The 20,133-nt window shown below is 36.7% G+C and overlaps 3 protein-coding genes across 10 annotated transcripts; 1 reads left to right on the top strand and 2 right to left on the bottom strand.

The window, feature by feature from the left end:
- Positions 1 to 4: 4 nt before the first annotated feature.
- LOC110857038 (heparan-sulfate 6-O-sulfotransferase 2) lies at positions 5 to 3,386 on the top strand. The gene is made up of 8 exons (XM_022105651.2): positions 5 to 139; positions 233 to 998; positions 1,081 to 1,167; positions 1,296 to 1,365; positions 1,434 to 1,560; positions 1,657 to 1,793; positions 1,870 to 1,969; positions 2,040 to 3,386. Exons 2-8 carry the CDS (start codon positions 566 to 568, stop codon positions 2,331 to 2,333), a joined length of 1,248 nt encoding a protein of 415 aa, XP_021961343.1. The 5' UTR covers positions 5 to 139; positions 233 to 565; the 3' UTR covers positions 2,334 to 3,386.
- LOC110857037 (RNA exonuclease 1 homolog) lies at positions 3,335 to 8,025 on the bottom strand. 2 transcript variants are annotated; one of them, XM_022105649.2, is made up of 13 exons: positions 7,522 to 8,025; positions 7,264 to 7,329; positions 6,951 to 7,186; positions 6,034 to 6,878; positions 5,676 to 5,919; positions 5,321 to 5,594; positions 5,210 to 5,248; positions 4,808 to 4,924; positions 4,566 to 4,733; positions 4,279 to 4,467; positions 4,108 to 4,183; positions 3,830 to 4,044; positions 3,335 to 3,747 (listed from the first exon to the last, which is right to left on the bottom strand). In XM_022105649.2, exons 1-13 carry the CDS (start codon positions 7,619 to 7,621, stop codon positions 3,566 to 3,568), a joined length of 2,751 nt encoding a protein of 916 aa, XP_021961341.1. In that variant the 5' UTR covers positions 7,622 to 8,025; the 3' UTR covers positions 3,335 to 3,565. The 2 variants fall into 2 exon arrangements, with proteins under 2 accessions (XP_021961341.1, XP_021961342.1); XM_022105650.2 differs by having other exon boundaries at positions 6,951 to 7,183.
- Positions 8,026 to 8,164: 139 nt separating this feature from the next.
- LOC110856644 (rho-related BTB domain-containing protein 1) lies at positions 8,165 to 20,001 on the bottom strand. 7 transcript variants are annotated; one of them, XM_035857390.1, is made up of 16 exons: positions 19,050 to 20,001; positions 18,586 to 18,861; positions 13,253 to 13,317; positions 13,083 to 13,167; positions 12,926 to 13,009; positions 12,709 to 12,842; positions 12,370 to 12,630; positions 11,844 to 11,919; positions 11,652 to 11,772; positions 11,474 to 11,589; positions 11,086 to 11,397; positions 10,883 to 10,996; positions 10,575 to 10,742; positions 10,260 to 10,502; positions 10,038 to 10,186; positions 8,165 to 9,965 (listed from the first exon to the last, which is right to left on the bottom strand). In XM_035857390.1, the coding sequence occupies exons 3-16, from the start codon at positions 13,300 to 13,302 to the stop codon at positions 9,761 to 9,763; spliced, it is 2,118 nt and encodes a 705-aa protein (XP_035713283.1). In that variant the 5' UTR covers positions 13,303 to 13,317; positions 18,586 to 18,861; positions 19,050 to 20,001; the 3' UTR covers positions 8,165 to 9,760. The 7 variants fall into 7 exon arrangements, with proteins under 7 accessions (XP_035713283.1, XP_035713284.1, XP_035713285.1 ...); XM_035857391.1 differs by having other exon boundaries at positions 18,586 to 19,321; positions 19,535 to 20,001; XM_035857392.1 differs by having other exon boundaries at positions 18,586 to 19,203; positions 19,535 to 20,001.
- Between the last annotated feature and the right edge of the window lie 132 nt (positions 20,002 to 20,133).

Raw genomic sequence — 20,133 nt, 5'->3', positions numbered from 1 at the left:
CCCGTTCACCGGGTCGTATGAATCGTCTCACTTTAGCTGAAATTTCAGTCTTTCATACGGAGCAATTAAAATTAATCGTCCTTAATTACTATAAGTTGACATTTGATAAAGGGACGAATTAAAGTAACTTTGGTCCAAGGTGAGTGCATTTAGAGCTTAGTTTGTAATTTAGGTTGGCTGTGAGAGGAAAAGCTATAGTAGAAGTACTCAAAGTTGAAATGTTTTATTTTAGGTGGAAACTCCAATCTATTTATCTTTGAATTGTTATCATCATCACTTATCATCATCGCAGTAGTAGTGATCAGTAACTGGGCAGGATATTACCTCATTAATCATCAACAATTTGATGATTCAAGAAGTATTACGAGCTGAGGATGAGTACAATGGGAACATTACGCTGTAAACGTTGATTACGAACACGAGTGGATTATTTTCTAAGTAAGGATGGACGGTTTAGTATTCTCGATAAGGAAGAAGGATACGAAACTGATTGCAAAGTGACCAAATGAGTGGTGGTTAGGACGTATGGGGGAGAGCCCTGTGTGTGGGGTGACTAGTAAAAAATATGGGGGTCAGATTCCCATCCGTCGTGGTTATCTTGGTGGGAGGGATGTTTTTTCTTCTCTATCTTCTCCCCTGGCAGAGCTTGCCCAGCGTCCCTTTTCCCTCCCCCTCGTCTTTTCCACGCAGTAGAGTTGTCGTCAATAGTAATGTGTCGTTAATGACATTGGAGTATCCCCTCCTTGACGTTGACCCACTTGCTGAGTCTCCTCCCCTACAACAGTATCAACCTCATGGCCTTGTGACTTACCGGGCCATGGTGGAGTCGGGTGTAACCTTCAACGTTACCGGGTCCGACGTTCTTGTCATTCTTCACATACAAAAAACGGGGGGAACATCCTTCGAAAAACATATTGTTCAAGATCTCGTGATAGATAAGCCTTGTGTTTGCTGGAAAAAGAGGAAACGGTGTAAATGCCCGAGACCCCCGAGTAGAGGTAATGCAATAAATTTATAATTAATTAATCATTAAACACCCGAAGGATAATTTTATAGTAGTTAACTAATCTATTTTCATAGACCAAAGTAAACCAGAAGAGCAGCGATCTGCAGATTCCTGGCTCTTCAGTCGATTCTCCACAGGCTGGATCTGTGGACTTCACGCAGGTAAGTGAAATTCAGAGATTTTGATTATTAATTTGCAATATGTATTGAACAACTGTCGAAGATGTAACAAAAATGATTCAGTAAATAAATACTGACAAAGATACTATAGTATGTTTTCATTCATTCAGATTGGACGGAATTGACGGCATGCGTTGACAGTGAATTGGACAGGGCGTATGGGACACCAGTTCAAAGACGGTATGATTTTGTTAAAGGTTTAGTCAAAACACTTCATATGTGGGGATGACATGAAGTGAACTATTTAGGTATTTTTACGTGACAATGATTCGCGATCCGATTCATCGCTTTCTCTCCGAATTTCGTCACGTCCAACGAGGTGCGACATGGAAAGCGTCAAGACATATTTGTAATGGACGCTATGCAAGTCCAGAGGTAGACCTTGCATTATTATCATCATCTCCTATTTAGCAAATATTGTGTTTAATTTAAATGAAAGTACTTATAGCATTGTTGATTTGTATCTTGTAGGAATTAGGAAAATGTTATTCTGGGCGGAGTTGGGCTGAAGTTAGCCTTAGCGACTTTGTCAATTGTTCCCATAACCTTGCCTTCAATAGGCAAACGCGAATGTTAGCCAATCTTTCCATGATTGGATGCTATAACAAGTATGAAATTTAATGTAGTTTATACTATATATATATTAGGATTTTATTAATGTTTGATCAATTAAATCTATGTTAGGAGTTACATGAGTCCTCAACAACGTGATAAAATGATGCTAGCTTCTGCTAAACAAAATTTGGCGTCAATGGCTTTTGTCGGCTTAACTGAAAACCAAAAGGTATTTATCTAATAGTATGATTTCCCTTTTCAAAACCAAGTCAAATAATACGTGTTTTTCCATTATTCAGATATCGCAATACATATTTGAAGAGACATTCAAACTACGATTTAAGATTCCATTTACTCAGAATGAAGACACATATTCTAAATCAACGTTAGATAAGACGACTCCTAGTGAATTGAAGGCCGTGCGTCAAGCAAACGCGTTGGATTTGGAGCTATATGCTTTTGCGGAACAACTCCTCCACAATAGATTTAACGAGCTGAAAGTTCGAGACCCTTACTTTCGAGAACATTACAATTCTCTGGGAGAACAGAATGGGTACCACTTTTCTTGGGATGACATTGAAAACGAAGACTAGACGAAATCGCCTCAGTAACTAACAATGTAGTAGTATTATACATCCTCTCTTTTTGATCTGTATGCCAGAGTATTATTATTAATTGCGTTGTTTGACTTATAGACTTATCATATACTTATATATTTATGTGAAATCGCAGCTATCACATTATCGTCCACAAGAAACATGAACACTTTATCATTTGTATTGTCGCATCTTTTTCTATGTAACAACTTTTAGTTAAGTCAGTTCTTTCTACTTAATGTTATCTTTTCTTATCTAAAATTATGCACGACCACGAGCACTCGCTCGCTCGACATATCACGGAAACTGAATACCGTTTTTTTGACCTTACTACTACGAGAATACTTTATATGTACTCCGCGCGCATTAGTTATAATTTTCTAACTCCCGTCTAATTAACTCACGCATTTCTAGAACTGACTCGCACCTCGTTGTGTTTAAATTTATCCACTCTCTATCACAGTAAAAAATCTTGTAAAACTATCCTCGTAGGAGTAGAATGAAATGATGGACGAAGGAGCAATAGGCATCGTTTACTACTTTCTCTCGCATGCAGCATGTCAACCTTAAATTAGGGTAAATTCAATGTAACTAACTAACTAAATAGTTCCATACCTCTGTCGCATCCTGGTTGAAACAAAAGAATAAGATACATATCGTCTCCTTAAATGTTGTTGAAGACTGGGTATTCGAATTGAATTGTATTAACCAATAAAGTTATCGTAGTGGTGGGAGAGAACTTTAGAATGGTAGTCGTAGACCCCTCCTTCCCCTAATTCTCGGTATAAAGGTATAAAAACATGTACAACTGGCAATCATTAAAAAAAGTTTACAAGTTTTAATAAATTGTTATTAACCCGCAGATTGTGCCTTGCGGTTTCTTACAATTAGTTGTATTAGAAAGAGAGAGAGTGAGATTTCGTATTAAATTCACGTGATCTTTTATTTCAATACTTTATGAAGTTAATACATAAAAAACGTGATGTGAACAACAATACTTATTATGATGACGACACATTGTTTATTTCAATAAAGGTTTGGTTATAAAAATCAAGTAGTTGACCTGAACTATTATTACTAAATAATACTGAACTCTTTTGAATCATCCTAATATAATCAAGGCCAATTCACAAAGCTATTTAGTTAGTATTCAGTCTTTTAGTTCTTTAAGAGTATTCATAATTGGGTGTTCTGTAACTCGAATTACATATTTGTAATATTGCGTAATACTAATGGCACTGTGTGTTCTGCTGAACATAAAGAACAGCAAGATCCAATGCCGCGCGAGCGTCCTCGGCACTGTCGTGACCATCTACAGACTCTTGGATCAATTTTCGTAAATGCTCTTGGGATAACATTTTCAGAGCTTTCTTGTAAGGTAGGCCTCGTCGGTGTGGATATAAAAGCGACGCTAAAACACAAATTTATAATATTTAGTTTTTAAACTATATACAAATTAGCATATTTACCAGTATTCTGTTTTAATAACTTACTGTCGACTACATAATCATGTTTCACTCGCAGGGCAATCAGATCGGACTCCAAACTATGCCCGATTAAAATGGAGTTAGGCTTCAACTGGGTCAATAAGACGGCTTGAACTGAGTTCAGTGTGTTGGTAACGCCCTCCATTATGGACTCAGTAAGGCCACTGTACTTGGTGTTATAATCTAATACTGGATGTTGAGGTTTTACTAATTCGTCATAGCTGAAATAATGTTTAAAAAATATTAATCATTCAAATACAAAAAAAAGACAAAATTTCATTTACATGACTTCGCCGTCCTTGTCCAAGAAGGTGGCTCGGGCCAGTTCGCTACCTCCAGTAGTGTAGACCATTTCACAGTCTACACAGCGTACAAGAAACCGAGTGTGTTATGAACGAGCAAGTATTTTAAAGATTGGCCACAAAAAATGTGCACCATAATATTTATTTCTTTACCTATCGCAACAACGTCCCACCGATTGGTTCCCATCGTCTCGTCGGATCCCATGGATTGGACCGCAGAGACGAATCCTCTTGTTGAAGCGACCGGATGTGACTTTGGAACGTGAAAGGTTGCCGTGGAGCAGCCTGAAGACCCTCTTTCATCACCACAACATGAGAAGATCACCTTCCAGGCTCGGTTTACTAAAACGTCAAAATAATAATGAGAAGTAAGTCTAAGATAAAGCTTAAAGTCAAAGGGAATAAGACAAACAAGTTTTAAAAATAGGTAGATAACGTACCCTGTTGTGATGTCTTTTTTCCTGAATGATAAACGCACGAACCTTCATTGGCTGCTTGAATGCCAGTTTCATCGACGTTAAAAACCTTGTGACATCGATCACAGGTCCGTCGCGTTTGTTCTGAAACATACTCCGTATTCCAAAGCCCTAACGTGGCTACAGCACAACCTATAAGAAATTGTAAATTTTTGCTTATTAAAGCATGTACATACTGGCTGGTTGTCATCATCATAAAAAATTACCAGGTTCCCCATTAGGATGAGATCTAGGGAAGCCATTGGCCACAAGGTCCTCTTCTTTTAGAACGACATTTTTCAGCCCTTGGTAAAGGGACTGTCCAGTGGGTCGGATGGAGGGATCTAAATGAAATACAACAAGAACTGGAATATTAAAAACGAGTCTACTTCGTTTAGAAGAGAAGCATTTTTATGAGTAGTTATACATGAAGGAGATAGATATGATTGGGGGACATATGCATGTTCAAAAGTTTGGGCAATTGGACTGGTTCCATAATAAACATATTGAACAGGAACTATCATAGGTTGGTAAACCGTTAGACAAGGTATCATGGGAACTCCTTTCTCAGAGTACACAAAAGTTCCTAATCCATCCATTATCCTATCTAATTCGTAATAACTACGAACCTTTGTCACGCTTAGCACCAGGGGATGTTGAAGATTGACCTGGACAGGATTTCAAAAATATTATCAAGTTTATCCTTAAAAATTATTTATGCTTTTACTAATTAATCTTACCCTCTTGATTTAGCTGGTTATGTTGATCTTCTGCCTCCTTTCTAATAGTCCTAACTTTACTGACAGCAAGACTTGTGTAGACTGCTTTTGTTTTAGACCTAACTTGAATGGTAGCCTCCTCGTCAATGGCTCGCTGAAACGCGTCCGACTGATTGTCGTGGACGAGCATTGCGGCTTCAAAAAGCTGATCCAGCACCTTCTGCCGTGACAGGACGGGAATTTTACCAATTCCCTTTGCAGGAGCGTCAATGTTAACCAGAGGGCCTTTGTTTTTCTGTGTGAAGAAACAATTTGTCTTAATAATCTAGACATTCTAGGAATGTACTTTTATCATGTTTCTCTACTTAGTACTTACATTAGTTGCATAAATTATCGTGGAGTGCGCAACACGGGGGACTCCTTTGTCGGAGGTACGCGAGAGAGTTATACTGGCTGTTGAATATGATGAGCTCGTGGATGTACTACCACTAGATTTTAAAGGGGTCTTGTTATCCACCGGGATTGATGGCGACTTCAGTAATCCAGAGACATTTGGCACATGCGCTATTCGCTTTTTATTACCAACTGTACTTGGACCCGACGATAGAGATTGAGTCCCACTGTAAATAACAAACAAACAAACAAACAAGATCATTAATAATTTACGACAATTCAGCAGTTATTCGTTCACTACGGCGGACGATATTAGGTAAATTGGATAAAATATGAAATACCTCATGGTCTGATGTGTTGCCTTTTGTACAAAAGATGAACTAGGGATAATCTTCTTGGTTTCTTCAATTCGACTGTTAACAACCTTCTTCTGAGATTCAAGTCTCCTCGCAATTTGTTCATGCAAGTTGAAAGTAGATTTCCTGACTGAAGGGGGTAATGTCGCTTTCTTTTCGGACGCTCCTGGATGTGCTTGCCTCTTCCTACCAGGGTCACTTTGCAGAGCTAATGCTGGATTTCCTACTACTATTTTTTTCTCTGGTGATTTAGCCTCTGGCTGATAGTCTTGAAAAAGTCTTAGGCATTCCAGCTCAATATCATCTGGGTCGTCTTCAGAGTCACTAATTTGTGGCAAATTAAAGTTCTCTTCGTCTTCGTAAATTGCGTTCGATGATAATTCTAAATCCTCAGCTTTACTTGAATCAAGGATCCTTACATCATCATCATCATCAGGTACTGTAGTGACAGACGAGCTTTCTTTCTTAATTATAGTGTCATTCGAATCAGACTTTCTAGACCGGGACTCACTCAAGGTTTTGCTCTTTGATTTGTCTTTGCTGCTGCTGCTACTACTCCGACTAGATTTATGAGATGAAGATGACTTATTATTGTTACTGTTGGATTTTGACGAGCTGGACTTATGCGATTTATCTGAAGACTTTGATTTTGACGATGAAGAGTGCGACCGATGATGATTATTCGAGTCCTCCTTATCCCGTGATGAGCTTGAACTTTTCTTATCTTGAACTTTGCTATTATCCGAGCTGCTTTTAGACGACCTTTTGCTACTGCTACTGCTGCTACTACTACTTTTGTGCCTGTGGTCCCTAGAAGACGACTTTGATGACTGTTACAAAACATTAAAACAATTAAAACAAATTGACACTATCAAAATCCGTACATCAAAATAAAACCTCACCTCCTTCCCTTCCCTCCCACTACTACTACGACTCTTGTTCTCAGCAGTCTTATCAGGAAGATGAATAGATTTCCCTACACCACCAGCTTCACCCTTTATCCAAATTACCTCCCCGCAATGAGATTTCCCCTCGTTCTCGTTTATCGCTTGATCCTCCGCCTTCCTTTTTACTCCTCTCGATACTTGTACAAGCTTATCTCGGCCGCCTCCTTGTTGATTGATAGTCTCTCGCGCTGCTTGACCATAGATAAGACAATAAGATAAGCACACCATGAATTGAATTTATAAGAATTAAATTATCCAAATTCCTCACCGGGTTCAGCTTCTTCTTCTCCGTCACTCGTCGCACAAATATCTGCCTGCCTGGCGAGGAGCACGTCTGAAAAGTGAAAAAAACGTAATTACCGCAGCTCAAGAAAAGCGTCAAGTCTCAGGCTTTTGCAACGTGGTCGAGACCACCCACCGATAATGTGGCGACGTTAAGAGTAATTAGTCCTTATCGGCCTAATCTTAATGAATGTTATCTCCTAATATGTGCATAGCCCTTAAGTTTCCAGAAACTTAAACTTACCCGATTTAGTGTGCCGAAAAAGACAGTGGGGGCGTTCACATAGGCCCGAGACGTAGTAAGGGCAGGGAATTGAGCGAAATAAGCCGTGTGTAGGAAGCATTTTTAACAGAATTTTATGCCAGCAAGAAAATGAAAAATCTTCAACGACCGCTAATCGGTCATTGCTAAATTTTCACAGGTCAAATCCCTCTCCAGCACAAATTTTCACTTCATCTTCACCAATTTTAAGACCTACTTTTAATTAATGATCAAAAAAATGACGAAATTCTTAGTTATTCAACTTAAAATAAAATGAAACAAAACTATTATTCCTTCCTGCACGGCTCTCTTTCTTCTTCTTGTCTAATTACGTTAAGAGATGAAGCTGTCTTGAATGTTTTACATTGCACCCAATTTTTTTTTAAAAAACGACTATTTTTGACGGGTTTCCGAATATAATTTGTCGTCAATTTTTCGTCAAAGTTGTTCCGGTTTTGTACAGTTGAATGACATTTGTCTCCCTTTAATAAAATGATTTAGCTTGGTTCGCAAAGGGTGAGTGAGACGAGAGGCGAAATGAGATCAGCTCCAATATTGTTATTTCGTCGAGAAAACGCAAATCGGCCTCAAAGTTTGACAAAAATGGGGAAATCGAGTAACATAATTGCTGGTTTTAGACTTTATTTTCAATTTTGTTTTATTCAACAGCGTGCAAAAGCAGTAGTATAACAATTGAAATTTGGTTACAAATAAGTAACTTTTTTTATATTATAATTATCACATTTTTTACTTGTTTTCTTTCTCCTCCAGTTTTATGTTTTTTGAATGAAAATTCGTAATTTTCATGGCTTGAATTATTATTGTAGATTTATTACAATTTGTAACACTAATTATTTAGCCAAGGCATTTGTTCAATCGTTTATCTATCTCGATAAGAAAGAATTCTGATGATATTCGTGAATGACAACATACATTTCATACGTACCATTATCATCATCAATATTGAAATTTCACTTTTTCTCGAATATATAGGAACATGAATATTTTCATTTGTTGGTTTTTTGATCATCACATATTATATTTCATAGTTATTTAGCATTTACTAAGAAATTAATGAGATTTGAAACATTTATAAGTAAATAAGAGTCACTTCCAATGAGCGAATTCATGATGTTCACGACTCGTATAACCCGTAAAAGGTGGTTATCGTATCGGTACTAAATATGATAACAACAACTTATCATTTGCATAATTATTACACTCTCTTTTACAAAATTCGATCCAAGAAAGGAAAGACAAAGAGATCATCTTATCATATTAATTACGTACATATTATTTTTTAAGATGCTACAATTTTACCGTGATAATTACTCAGTATTAATTATTATTAATTATTAGACTCTGTTCTCATTATTGAATGAACCTTAATTGTGCTATCTGCTACTTGTCCTGTTTCTGTTTCTCTTGTGCATTAAAAATTAATGATTGCAACGGATCAATTGACAAGTTTGCATACTTAATTTTCTTTCAGGCAGGAGGTCAGTAAGTGATTTCATTATTTGATTCGTATTGATTGGCACACGGTATAAAAAAGTGTGATTTTGGGTACATTTAATTATAAAATTTAACACAATTCTAAAAACAGTCTACTAATTGTAAATTTAGTCTTGAAATTGAAAGTCATAAAGATTGAAAAAATAAGCATGTAAGCTCATTTACAAAAATTTGTTCGAAAACTTTGTCACAAGTAGAATTATACTGTCACATAGTGTATGGAATTAATATGTGCAAATTTTAACGAAAATCACTCATAAGCCGTGACAACTAAGTATTTAACACAACAATTAAATAACATAACGTTTGTGAGTGCGATCAGAACAAGCAGAACTAGAAAACGTGGTGGGTACAAAATACCCTTGAGTTTTTATACAGTCTTTCGTTTATACATTGTACTTGAATAAAAACGATGCAAGATAACCATAAATATTTAAATTTAGTCGCAATCATTAAAGGAACAGTTAACGATTACAAATTACAAATTGCTGCAAGATAAGTATATTTATCAAGGCTAAAAAATAATAACTTGCACTGAATACAAATCGCAGCAGTGTCAGATCCTATTTAGATTTACGTAATTAATTAATTGTTTTACTCTTTTTTAAACTCCTTCTTCTTGGACCAGAGAGTTGTGAATGATTGGAATGCTGCAGCAGAATGATGACAAATTAAAACTGTCGCCCAAATTAAATCTGTCGCCCAGTCAAAAGCACAAGCTGCCTGCGGACACTAGCATTTTCCGAACCTCACTTTGTTCATCGGACGAGGATGCGACTACGTTTTTTCGGGATTTTCCAGGAAAACAAAGGCACCCAGAATTATTTCGTTTACGACTCTTCTTCTCCGGATGGTCTAATTTGTACCGTTCGGTCACTGCTTTCTGATAGTAGTCATAGTCCTTGACGTACCTGAAGGAAGAAAAAGACGAGAAAAAACAATTAATTTTTCTATGGAGGAGAGTATCACCCTAATTTTTGTACCAAATAGGAGGCCATCTGTACTGTGAGATCCATTGACGATTTTCACAGCTTAATTCCTTAAATGACTTTCCATGCTTGCGACACACGAGATCGTAATTCGTTGCGAGTTGGATTAAACACCATTGAGCCAATTGTTCAATGTTGTGCAGCTGTAGAAATGTGAGACAATTTTATATGCAAATTGATATGCAAATTTATACCCTGATTAAATCAGTACACCACCTGAGCAGGTTCCAGCAAACTTATGCAACACTCCATGACATCAATGCCGTGACTTTGCTTCTCCGTGAAATCCGTGATCATCGCATTTTCCATGAAATTCATAAGGCGAGTTAGACAAAGTCGGTTTGCAAGTTCTAACACTTGCATTCCCACGTCTGAAGGCACTGGAGAGGTAATTGAGTCCGTGTACAAGAATTCTAGAAAATAGACGAAAACTTCCTGATTTACGTCGGGAATGGATACCTGCAGAAAAAAAATTACTTGTTAAATCAGAAATATTGGAAATTATATCACATTTCGAAAGATTCTACGAACCATTTGACTTCGGCGTTCCATAAAATCCCGTGAAAACATTGCTCTCATTACTTCACTTCGTGAAATTAGTAATGCTCGGTGAGCAGGAACTTGACCATCCTCAAGTTGGAATTCTACATCGGTGCAGTATCCGGCCAAGCATTTCGTCCAAATTCCAGCCCTCAGATTCTAAACATCAAAATTATTTTTGGTAATTTCAAAAAAATCGACCAATTATTTGGTCGACAAAAATTAAACCAATTTCAACATCGACAACAACAATGTCACAATTACTCCAAAACCCACTACCTATTTATACATGTAGATACCTGTTTGTGCGTTTTACGTAGTTCCTCCATCGACTTTACATCTCTTTGAAACCATGCATCTAAATATTGGTTCAGAGTCGAATTTTCAAAAATTTCAGCCGCAGTCTTCATTGCCTATGGATTCATGAATAATTCAAACGGATGCACATTTCCTGAACTCGATACAATTTGGTATCTTTATAATACAATATTTCTTCACCTACCTCATACGAGCAGGGCACATGCACTGTGAAATCTCCAGTATAAATGAAATGCAAAATAGCACGAATAGCATCACAAGAAATTCTGTCATTCAGCTTGAGAACGACTTGCATAATTTTGACGTCATCGTACGCCGCCCGTGTCCACGAGTGTTCAATCAGTCGGCTGCAACTGTTCCGTTCAAAGTTCAATTTCCAGTCGGATTCCAGCGAGTCGGAGAACACGGAGTTGATATGTCCTTCCGATTTGGACGAGTAGTGGTTTCGCGACGATCTGATGAGACATTCCGTGTCGTCAACGGTACTTTCGCTCGTCTGCGTAATAAATAATTTCGTACATTGTCATAACTTTCTCCGCTACATTTTGATTTACATAAATAAATACACTCACGGTACTACTTTCACTGTTTCGTCTCCCCAAAAAATCTGCCTCTGGTTCTAAAATCCCTGCAAGAATGGGTGCCACAGCAGCAACTATGAAGCGATGAGCTCTTACTTCAGATGTTCCTGTAAAATTGTATTAATCACAATTAATTACACATTTATCACCCACCATTAATTTAATTTACCCATTGCAAAGACCAAGTCGGGGTAATGCTTTGAAGCCACGAGATCCTTCATATCTCCAGAAAACGTTCCAGGAAAAACTTCTATTACGTTGAGGTCCTTCTTCGGGGGACAGTAGGGCGCCTGTAAATTTTTATGTACGTGTTGCGGTACTTTAAACTGTTTTCGTAAAATTTGTTCTATGTCTCACTCACTTGTAGCAAGGGTTGTTGAACATGTTTCAAATTGGTCATCCAAAATCGTTGATTCCGGCGAGAAATTAAGGCACACCTGACAAGAAATGAATGATTACACATATTACGGGGAATGTTTAAGTGATCATAATTTAATACTATTCCATGATAAGTGTTTTTTTTACAGAAATACTTCTTTTACTCTTAGTAAAATATTTCGTTGTTCATAAGTACTCGATTTTGTCAGGAGTGATAATACACGTTAAGATCGCTTCAAAATTTTAAATTTTACAAATTTTTTACAAATTTTATCTATTCTTAGCCAATCACAAATGCCTTTGGAAATTGCGTTTCTCTCAAGACAAAATTTTTTCTGTTATGGTCAAGTTGGATTTCATTATGATGAGAAGAAGTATTAGAGAAAAAAACATTAATTATGGTCGTAAAAAGTATTAAATTATGATCAGTTAAGTAGGATCCCATACATTTATCGGCATTACAATTAGAGGAGAAATTTTGTCATAAATCATGTCAGTCGTAATCTCACCTGATGGCATTTTCGAAAACCTGTGTGACCCCGTAATATGTGAAAACGGACGTTTCGTAGTACGGAACTCCAAACTCTTTCGCCAACGCTCTCGCCTGTTCCGGCATGACGACATCGCATTCACGCGTTGGGCGGACGCAAGGGCTTCGATCACGACAATATGCAAGATATGTGGAATCCTTGCACAAAAATCTCAAATCATTCTTACAACCAACGAGCACAATCGGTGTGTCTGGACAGAATCGTCGAATTTCGGGGAACCTGAAAAATTAATTTTCAATTTAAATTTTTTAACTCCATATTTTACTAATTTTTTTAAAATAATGTGCTCTTATTTACCATACTGTTTTACAATGCAGGAGAGAATTCTTATTGCCAATTGAGTAACAGAGGAGGATTACGTCAGATCTTCCGTACGCGAAACGCCGATCTTTTTCATGATCTCCAAATGTGTCCCACAATCGGAGAGATACCTTTCAACGGATTGAGTACCATTTTCAGAAACATTCTATTTTTCCAGGAAATTTATCCTTTAATTTTTAAGTATTTAATATACCTGGACGCCATCCACCATCGTCATGGACCGTTCCAGTACCTCCTTGTACATTCGATATTGATCGATCGCCCACACCGTGGGAACCTACATACATTTGATAAGATCACTTGATAAGAACAAATGCATTTAAAAATTTTAATAAAAGTTCAAATCGTACATGTTGTCGAAGCAGTTGTCGCAGAGAGACGCGAGCATTTAAAGCTCTGGCACAAACAAGTCTCGTCTTTCCGGTCGCAGTGTCTCTGTAAACAAAAAATTAAAACAACCTTTCAAAATTTTGAACACATTTCATTCCCAAAAATTATCAAATTTATAAAATCATTTTACCCGACAAGAACACATTTCACCAATTCCTGTCCGATCGTTTCATGGTCCATAATATTATTAGTCAACTAAAAAAGTTATATAAACACAAGTGTCACTTATGTATCCACTTAATTGATCACACACAATTAAACGTTTCTACTTATGCATTTCAGCTACGTATTTTCAGGACACGAAATTTGCAAAAAAAAACACTACAAAATGACCAATAACTTATTGTGTGATGGATGTGCCTGACTTGTATCTATGCAGATGGACACACACTTGTTGTCTGAAAAAAATCTTGGTCTTGTGACTGCCAATAAGTAGTCAAAATCTCATGCAAATCTTTTAAGTTGAACAATTCACACTCATCGCCATGAGCCGTGTGGTGTGGTGTGTGACTGAACGTTAAATTGGATTCAAATTAGCACGACTAAAGATAGATTACGAGTGATGTGAATGACTTCATAATTCAGTAAATATTTATTGCCAATAACCTTCAAATCTGAGCTGAAGTACATAAATTACTTATTGCACATCTACACCATACGATCCATAATCCGCGATACATGCAAAAAACATTGGTTCTTCTCTGTCTGTGCGCATTATTATTTGCACTGCACGATACTATCTCGAACTGCAAATATATCGGAGGGTTGAATCAAACTATAAGTTAATCTAACCAATGTACAGGGTGGTTTAAATGTCAGGTTACAATGGAAAATTTTTTAATGGGAAAAATTTTTAAATTTCCATTAGTTACTGATTTGGGATTGAGATTTTTATTAATTTTTATTAAAACTTATGACAAAATTCTTAAAATATTGAATTTCAGAGGCAAAATTTAGGTAACTAATGGATATTTGCGAATTTTTCCCATTGCAAAATTTTACATTGTAACCTGACATTTAAACCACCCTGTACTTAAATACGTAATGCAACTATAACTGCACCTCCTCCCTCACGAGCAAATAAATCTGTGCTGAACGAGGTACATACATACATATGCACTCTGATAAATAAGTGCAAATTTAATGAATGCCATGATGTGCAAAATCTGCACATGTAGTTGGTTAGTTGTTGACTTATGATCACAGCAACAACACTGGTATAGGTCGTTACTGTAATAATCGCACTATTTTGCATCATAAACTGTGTGCTTTCAGGATAAAATTCGCAAAACGTTACTAATTAATTAATAGAAATGATGATGATGCTTGTTATCTATTTCCTCCCTCTCAGCATACTTACCATGAAACGAAAAAGTCGTAAAACGGCCACCAGGCAAGGCAAGGATCAAGAAATTTCACAAAATCATAAGAAATAAAACAACGTTAATTTCTACGACAAGGTATTTTATTACGAGATGAGAATACTTATTAAAGGAGAAGAAAGAAGGAAGGAGCAATTCAGTAATTAAGACTGGGATAATATTTCATTATTTCGTGGTGTATGTATTTATCGACAAAATTGCGTAAGGTGGTAGAAGCAGAAGAAGAGTGGCGATGACTGTGGATTTATTTTTATTACAAACCCTCCAACTCTATATTTATGAAACAATGGATTAATTGATTTTGACAAAGTTGACTCTTTAAATTAGAAATCAGCCCAAAGAAAACGAACCACGACGCGGAGAAGGGGCTACATATTGATTTCTATGACCCGATTCGGATTAATTATGCATGTGCAATTTTTCGAGTGGCCAACCAAACCTGTCGTGTTTCATTTTGTCCATTTCCTAAATTTCGCATAACTATACAGTTATGTACATGTGTATGTATGGGTATAAGGAAAAGTGCACAATTTCAGGCTGGGACACAATAGTGGGCACTTTTTTTGCCAAATAATACATACTTTCTTATTTTCCTGTTTGTCAAAGAACTGACATGAACGACCGACATTTAAATCGTATTTTTGGCCAAATTGCAAAAAAAAAGTCTATCACCAAAATATTGTGCAATCTGAAAAGAAAGACACAATCAGGGTGCAAATTATCAAATTATCTATCTCCCAACATGCCCACAACAAATACGCATTTAATAACATTCTCCATACAAGTAAAGTGTTTATTTTCCGAATTAAGTTAAATGAGCAGCAGTTTGATGAAACCATTTCTGCGTGCGAATTTCACTCTTCTATTGTGAAACAAGGAGCAGAAATGCGAAATTAAATTTCATAACGACTTTTTAGCAACAGAAGGTTCTCTCTCTCATGTTTGTAAACCATTATTTTAGCATCTTCTCTCCATTCATGTATCTCATCCATCCCAATCCCACAACATTCTGCCATGTGCACGGGGTCGGTGGATAAATGGCGTCGTACGATAGCTTTTAATAGCGTTTGTGCAGTAAATATAAACAAGTATACTGCGTACACTCCCACCACTAATACCAGAACGCAGCACGGCTATACAGACATACATCGGCACCCAGAGATATTTACGAATACGAGACGCAATTAGCAAATATTTGTCTCAAAAACCAGATTTCAACAGCACAATATTTTTTAAATCCGTTGGTCGCCCTACAGAAAATTACCACGATTTAACAGTGATTCCTACCACCCACCCACGCTACCAAACCACCAAAAACGAAATATTATCAAAAAAGCAGGAAAGAAAATTTGAAAATATTTTGAAATTAAATATATTAATAATTCGCACTTGTCTCCGTTTGAATTTCATCGCATTACACGGATCCCGATGGAGGTTAGAATTTTAAAAAAATATCACTTCCTGACAAGATTGAAAATCACGTCACATAGTAAAATTCACAAGTCCAGGTCTTTTAACCACACACCACAACAACGCTACCACAAGAAGATGAGACGGTATTAGTAGTAGAACTTGTCTCATCATGAATGAATGACTGACAAAACAAAGGAGTAACGATTAACGATATATCTATTGTTATTATTTATTATGTAAAACTTTGGCGCAGTAACCGTATTGCAATGTCACTTGTGCACTCCGTAATTATTCATGAATCAATGAATGAAATATTATGTAAGAAACTCCTTTTGATACAAAATTTTAAAAAAATTCGGTATAAAATAATAGGCAATAATTTTTTATTTCGTCACCACAATCACAATTGAAGAATGTGTATTATTATGTAACGTCTTTATAAGTTAAAACTTAACCTTTCACCCTCTCACTTCCTCCAACTACCGAGATGATCTCTGCTATAAATAAGTTTGATAAAACGAAACGCCGACCCACCATGCACTCTGTATTTACAATATCATCATCGGTTGTCGGTAGTACAGAAGGGGGAAAAAAACGAGAGGAAAATCCAGCACATACGCGAATATAAGAAAACTGTTTACTTCTTCTCAATCTCGTCTTGGTCTTATAATAATAATTTCACACCTAAGTAAGTTCCTAACTTGACGACGATGATTATACTGAATGTACGGTTAAAAATGGAGGAGGAAGATAGTACAAAAAATTAGACTGGATGTATTAAAACGTCGTGGTCGTATCCGTCCCTGGTCTCAGTCGTGGTCGTGGTAATGTCCTGAACATGTTTGATCATCAACAATGGATGATCAGAACAACAACGCAATGCAGCAGCAATATTGCACTCTCTGCTGTATTGTAATCTGCTTCATTTAATGTGTGTAGCTTTGTACAACACTCAACTTTTTGTGTAGATACTCGTGGTTCTCCAAGTTAGTTTAACAAATTAGATTGTGTAACGAATGAGAGAGAGAGAGAATGCAAAATGTGCATCATTCTGTGATGATGCGTACTGCTAAATATGTTGTACGTAAATACGTATATGTACATATGCACCTTCTGGATGTGGCTTGTTTTACGTAATTTTTAGTAGCTTAAGCAAAAATGTATAGATTTTTCCCTATTTTAGAAAATTCTTATGCACTTTGTGAAAATCAGGAGTCAAAGCTCTCTAAAGTGACGACAACTACTGTTTAATGAGTCTCACTTGACACTTGTTCCCCTGCTGCATCCGTCCATTCATATTCGTACATAAATACATACACGACAAAATAAAATAGAGATATCTCTCTTTCCTGCTGCTATTTACAAGCTCCAGTTTGTACCAGCTTCTTCAAGCTCCAACTATACTTTTTATCCTTTATATCACACTTCATTAGTGCATATGCATATGTGGTCCTGCTATGTGTCTAATGTTCTCCTGCTGGAAATGGGTCCTGACATTCTCGAAAGATAGCGACACGGCTTTGTCATTAGTCTGATGGGGAAATATACCCAAAAACACTTAAATATTCCAACTGAGCTGGGCTAGCTGAAAGTCATGAAAAAATAAGTGCATTTGATTCTTCTATGTCAATTCAACGCTCTGCTTAATATCACAAATTTATCAGGAATGAATATGTATGTATGTATGTACATACACTGGCTGTAACTGCATTGCATTGGTGGTGCATGATAAGTATGATATGATAAGTCAAGTTCAAACAGATCGAGATGATTCATTTCCTTCATGTATGACTCGAGAAATCTGGACTTTTATTTGTGCATTTGTGCACAGAAAAAATGTGAACTTTTACTTCTTCTTCTTGAGTAAAGACATGATTCTAATGTGTGATAGATAACGGTATTTATTATTATTGCTCCAGATTTATATTTGGACAGATGGGAGTGGATCGAACCAAGATGGTTGTATATAGAATCAAGAATGTAAAGATATTTATGGAATTGGTGATGATTACACAGTTTACTTAAAGACTAACGATCGATAATGGTCAGTCAGCAATGCATAAAAACAGATTTTTTATATGTATCTATTTATTTATGTCTACATTGGGTGTGTGCTTTAAAAGTAAAAAAGTGTCATCATAAGTGTGTAGACATGCATGATGTGAGCGTGTGTAGATTAAACCAACAACAAATTTTCCTGTTTTTTTCGATATCTATGTACTTAAATGTATTTAGACGTGCAGGTATTTTAATTGTAGAGGAAATTGTGGTTAAAGTAATTAAATACGTATCAGTATGCCCCACAAGCTTATTAATCATTTATTTATGCCGATCTATTGTCCACTTTCATAACATACAGAGGTTCAAGTCTATGCATGCAAAACCACAGAATTCGATATGTTATGTGCAAAACTATGTATGTACATAAAATGTTTTATTCAACACCTCATCCCAAAAGTGTGGCATAAAAGTGCGACTTGCTCTCAACAATGAATTTCACGTGCACCAATGTACATAAAATTTAATGAATGTCATTACCGTTTCAAATGAATCGTAAAAATTTTAAGCGTGGAACATTAAAAACCCTAAAGATTCCCATACATAATTAAGTTTAAACTAAAAAAAATTCTACTTAACTCCATCAACTTAAATAAGTAACTTAACTCACCTCTTAATTAATCCTTTCGACTTTTGCAATCTGCCTGCAGATTTTTTTCATCCTGGAGCACCTTCCAAACTCTTATCAGCAGCATTGGTAAAGGAAAACGACCTCATTCTTATGACGATGATGATGGTGAATTAATAATAACTTGCACTTATTTAACACTAGCACAATCTGCATGGCACCATTCTGAATATTATTGATTGATCCGAGTCAGTAAAGTTGGCTAGCTTGTACACAAAAGTAAGTAGCCTTCTGTAAGTTTAGGTTCTTCTTCTCGAGCTATAAGAAAATCACACAAGGGAAATTACTTACAATTTTATTTCACACGGTCCAAATTTTACTGGAGAAAGAAAGTATGTCCACTAAAAAAAAACAACGCCGATTCTTTGTTCCTTCCCCGCATGTAGCGTGTGATTGATTGTTTATTACAGAAAAAAGAGAAAAAAACACCCGGGTTTCATACATACGTGAGGGGGTCCGTTCGTTCGCCTCCTCTTGTATTTTTAATCGCCCAGCCAGCACCACTCTCCGCGGAAAAAAAAGTAGTCAGTAATAAAATAAGGAAATACAGGCCAAAATTTGTTATGTCGAATACGTGTGTACCGTACCTCCTGCAATGCCCTTCGCCCAAAAACCAAACACGGTAACTATTTATACATGCACATCATCATCCCATTTACATATTTCCTTTTCGGCCTGACCTCAACCGACCGAGGCATGATGGTTCGATACCTTTCAACTAGATGACAAATATCGATTTGATAAAACCATCCGCTTTTCTTTATTCCTCTTGAGCGAGGCTTAACGAAGAAAAATGAAATTAAAAACTGTCCCATCAAACAAAACTAGTAATGAAATGAAACAAACTACTGCGGAATCAAAAATATAATGTCTGGAAAAAATTGGTACGCTAATTTGCCTATAGCTTATATCTTATACAGATATTACTTACCCTGCAATTTTCCCCCGTGTGTACGTGCGCCTTAAAAATGCAAACTTTCTTTTTTTGCGTATCGTGCAAAAAGTTGGGTATGTATGTATTAATCTCACTACGTGTCTGGTGCCCACCACCACTGTTTTAAAACCGAAAACAAAGAGTTTTTTTACTAGCTGGCTGTTACAGATGAATTTCTTCTTAAATGGTGAATGAATCGTTATTTTTTTGTTATTATGTATTGTTGTGGACCGAAAAAGTTGGTTATGTATGTCGGGATGGAGTCAGTCACGAGTAGTGGGAGAAAGCTGCTGATGGGCAGAGAGTGGTGGTGAAAGTGGTGCGGATTACGTCACCATGCTCGTCGTATGTACGTAGCATTTCTGCATTTGGCAATGCACGTCTTCGTCCTACTGCTTGTCGTGAAGGCGAAAAAGGATGCATGCAGGACGCGAACTTCTCTTTTGCAGTTCAAGTTCAAAACCTGTGTGTGTACTGTGTGTGAGAGAGAGAGAAGTGCCAATATTTTTGGTAATTTTTGCATAAGCGGATATGTACGATATCATCTATCTGAGAGGATGTATGTAGAATCTGTAATGTGCATGTCCTACCATAAT

Source organism: Folsomia candida, unplaced genomic scaffold (genome assembly GCF_002217175.1).
Source record: "Folsomia candida strain VU population unplaced genomic scaffold, ASM221717v1 Fcan01_Sc017, whole genome shotgun sequence".
Classification (NCBI taxonomy): Eukaryota; Metazoa; Arthropoda; class Collembola; order Entomobryomorpha; family Isotomidae; genus Folsomia; species Folsomia candida.
Note: the sequence above shows the minus strand (reverse complement) of the source record. Positions and strands in the feature narration are given on the sequence as shown.

Coding starts and splice junctions, on each gene's coding strand:
- LOC110857038 (XM_022105651.2), top strand. CDS start 566: ATGGGGGTCAGATTCCCATCCGTCGTGGTTATCTTGGTGGGAGGGATG. Junction 1,168..1,295: donor GATCTGTGGACTTCACGCAG/GTAAGTGAAATT, acceptor TCATTCATTCAG/ATTGGACGGAATTGACGGCA. Junction 1,366..1,433: donor GGGACACCAGTTCAAAGACG/GTATGATTTTGT, acceptor TGAACTATTTAG/GTATTTTTACGTGACAATGA.
- LOC110857037 (XM_022105649.2), bottom strand. CDS start 7,621: ATGCTTCCTACACACGGCTTATTTCGCTCAATTCCCTGCCCTTACTAC. Junction 4,734..4,807: donor TCATCCTAATGGGGAACCTG/GTAATTTTTTAT, acceptor AATTTCTTATAG/GTTGTGCTGTAGCCACGTTA. Junction 3,748..3,829: donor ACATGATTATGTAGTCGACA/GTAAGTTATTAA, acceptor TTTGTGTTTTAG/CGTCGCTTTTATATCCACAC.
- LOC110856644 (XM_035857388.1), bottom strand. CDS start 15,914: ATGAAATTCAAACGGAGACAA. Junction 12,631..12,708: donor CTGCATTGTAAAACAGTATG/GTAAATAAGAGC, acceptor TTAATTTTTCAG/GTTCCCCGAAATTCGACGAT. Junction 10,997..11,085: donor ATGTGCCCTGCTCGTATGAG/GTAGGTGAAGAA, acceptor ATGAATCCATAG/GCAATGAAGACTGCGGCTGA.